General features: G+C 35.1%; 1 protein-coding gene across 1 annotated transcript; it reads right to left on the bottom strand.

Annotated features, from left to right (window-relative positions):
- Positions 1,926–2,691, bottom strand: LOC104709588. Its single transcript, XM_010426173.1, has 3 exons — positions 2,500–2,691; positions 2,223–2,429; positions 1,926–2,150 (listed from the first exon to the last, which is right to left on the bottom strand). The coding sequence occupies exons 1-3, from the start codon at positions 2,689–2,691 to the stop codon at positions 1,926–1,928; spliced, it is 624 nt and encodes a 207-aa protein (XP_010424475.1).

Raw genomic sequence — 2,986 nt, forward strand, 5'->3', positions numbered from 1 at the left:
CATGGGAAATCAACATGGCATCTATGGGGCTTGGATTTTACTGTGTGCCAATGGCAATCAACTGTTTTGATATCGACATCATCTACCTACGGGACTTAGACCGCAAATACTTCGTTACTTGTAATCTTCAAACCCAAACAAAATCTGAGAGTACCAACTGCAAGGAAACTATCTTCTGCTTCGAGTCACATTCATGCCTTTCACAATTTGTTCCGTCCTTGCAAATCGTACCTATATAGGAACCCAAGATGATATTGATATACTTTATGCTCTAGCTATAATTTTCGTTTTGTTTCAACTGTTAACACTTGGAAAATAATCAAACTATTTCTAGTGCTTTCAATCCATTTGCAACTGTTTGTCTTTGTATAATTACTACTATTCATACACATATCCTATGTCCTGTCCACTGGCTCTTTGCGTCATGCCTTTATCAAGAAACATATGCAAAATCTACCTCTGGTTTTACAGGTCGTATAATTGATTCAAGAGTACTTATATATATGTTTGCTTCTACATATTGAATCAAATCATTAATCCAAGTAAATAAACGATATGTTGTTTTTCATGCTCGACTCTTGGTAGTTAAGTCCATTTTTAGTTTGAGAAATATGATCCCATGACTCTTCGCCAATGGTCGGTCATAGCCTAGCAACACACACACACACAAACTCGGCCAATCTAAGTAAAAAAAACAAAAAAAAACTAAATAATCATGCCTTTTTAAACTAAATTTGAAAGAACAAACAATTAAAGTAAAAATAAAATTAAACAGAAAAGGTTAAGTAGTATATATATAAAAAACCTATTTTTCTTTTTTCCTTTTTCACATATGAGGCAATTCTTGAAAGCCAAAACCCTAATTATACTAGTTACATACATATTATTAGCCTTCGTCCTCTTTAGTTTATTTGCTAATCAACTAAAGAAACAATCGATGTTTGATCTACCCCGGAAGTGGTAGAGGAAATTCTCTTTAGGGTTCCGCCACATCTCTAAAACGATTGTGATCTACTTGCAAACGTTGGAAATCAATACGATAAAACTACAATGTGTTTCTCTTCAGGTGATGACACCTCAGCATTTTGGAGAATTAAAATAGATAACCAATCAAATTATAAGAATTAATGCAACTCATCATTTATCTCCAGTAATAATTTTCGGTTCCACGTCACTTTACTCTAGATTTTTTTTTCTTATGTTAATATTGATTAAAAAGCATAAAAAGGTAAATGTTACAAAGCCTATATAGGGCTTAATCGGCTAACACACATTTAAGAGAAACAAATTTGAATCTAGGTAACCCAAAAAAAAAATAGTTTGAGAATAGTTGTCATTTCGTCGTTAACTTATGCGACTACTTGGCTACTATCGGAAGACTATTTGAAGACTATGTTACGACAACTTTGAGCCACATTTAATGACTGGTTTGACGACTATAGTGATTAAAACCATAATTTTTTTTTTTTTTTATAATTCGAATTTCTAATCAAAGAGAAACCTAAAATTCACACTTTTAATACCCAAAAGTTCACCACAATCGTAATATGTTAACCACATTAGCAATTACAAAAAGTAGACAATATTTATAATAACCAAAAGAGAACCAAAATGATCAATCAAAAACTATGATTGACACATCATCCCAAAGTAACAAGTTCATAATAACCAAAAGAGAACCAAAATGATCAATCAAAAACTATGATTGACACATCATCCAAAAGTAACAAGTTCATGAGAGTTAAGGACTAGAGAGAAGTAGCCTAAGAAGTAACCTAAGAAGGAGATGTTCTTTGTGTTGGAGGGGCGGTGGATGCATCACTTGATTCAGACACAAGGAATTCCACAAAGGCCGGATCAGTTTTGCGCAAGTACTCTTCCAAGTGTTCTATCTTCTTCTGTTGCTCAGCCACAACTTTGGAATGTTATGCTTCACGAGCAGCAATCTCAGCATCACGTTTTGCATTATAGGCAACTTGTTCTTCAATTATACGATGAGCTTCTTTCATTTGCTCTTGCAATGCTACAAACGACGACTCTCCTTGTTGATAGCTCTTGCCATTGAAAAGATCCTGAAGATGATCCTTGAGGCTTCCAAGTCCAAAAAGATTACCTCGTGAATCCTTCTCAGTGGACTTAGATAAGAAAAACTGAAATTGTTAGTTCTGAAAATGAAAGTTTTGAGGACTCTTTAAATATAGATTGTAAAAATGGTACTTTACCTGAAGAAAGATGGCCGTATAATCTTCTGCTGTGAGCTCTTGAGCTCGTGAAGGATCTGACTCGATCTCAAATATCTTAGCTTGTAGGTTTTTCTCATAAATTGAGAAGATCTTCCCGGCCTTTCGATCGACATACGTACCATCTGGCCTTGTATGTGTCTCTTTGAAAACCTCACCAAGACTCACTGGTCTCCCAAGTTTCTCTTCCTGGAATGATACAAAAACAAAAAAAAAGGTTAAGACATAAGTTAAAGTTACTCATCAAGCCTTGTTTGACTTGTTGATACGATGTTGGCCCAGATAAGTGCATGTCTGGACCGAGACCATTACGGTCTGACATACGAGCATTGGAATAGATTCGACTCCTTTCCTGTGTTTCTTTAGTATCCCACTGCGCAACCATTGTTTTCCAGAGAGTACCCCCGATCAATTTAGGTTGCAGTCGACTAGTCCTAGCATCGCTTACCATGTTTTTCATCCGGCGTTGACATATATCATAGAAAAACTGTTGCATTGTCCATGTTATCAATGGATCCCAAGTGTGTTTTTTTTAGGGGGAAAAAAATAGAATTAAGTTAGTGAAAAACAACAATTAAAACCTATCTATGAATGATATATGACAGAAAACTATACTGCAAACTCAAGGAAGTATCTTTCTAGTCTCTCCGGAGGCACATATGACCAATTATAGTATGGACCATCAAATTTGTTTGTAAAAACTTTAGTAATCTTCTGCACCAGTTGTGATTTGACATCACGAGTAA

Source organism: Camelina sativa, chromosome 8, assembly GCF_000633955.1.
Source record: "Camelina sativa cultivar DH55 chromosome 8, Cs, whole genome shotgun sequence".
NCBI lineage: Eukaryota > Viridiplantae > Streptophyta > Magnoliopsida > Brassicales > Brassicaceae > Camelina > Camelina sativa.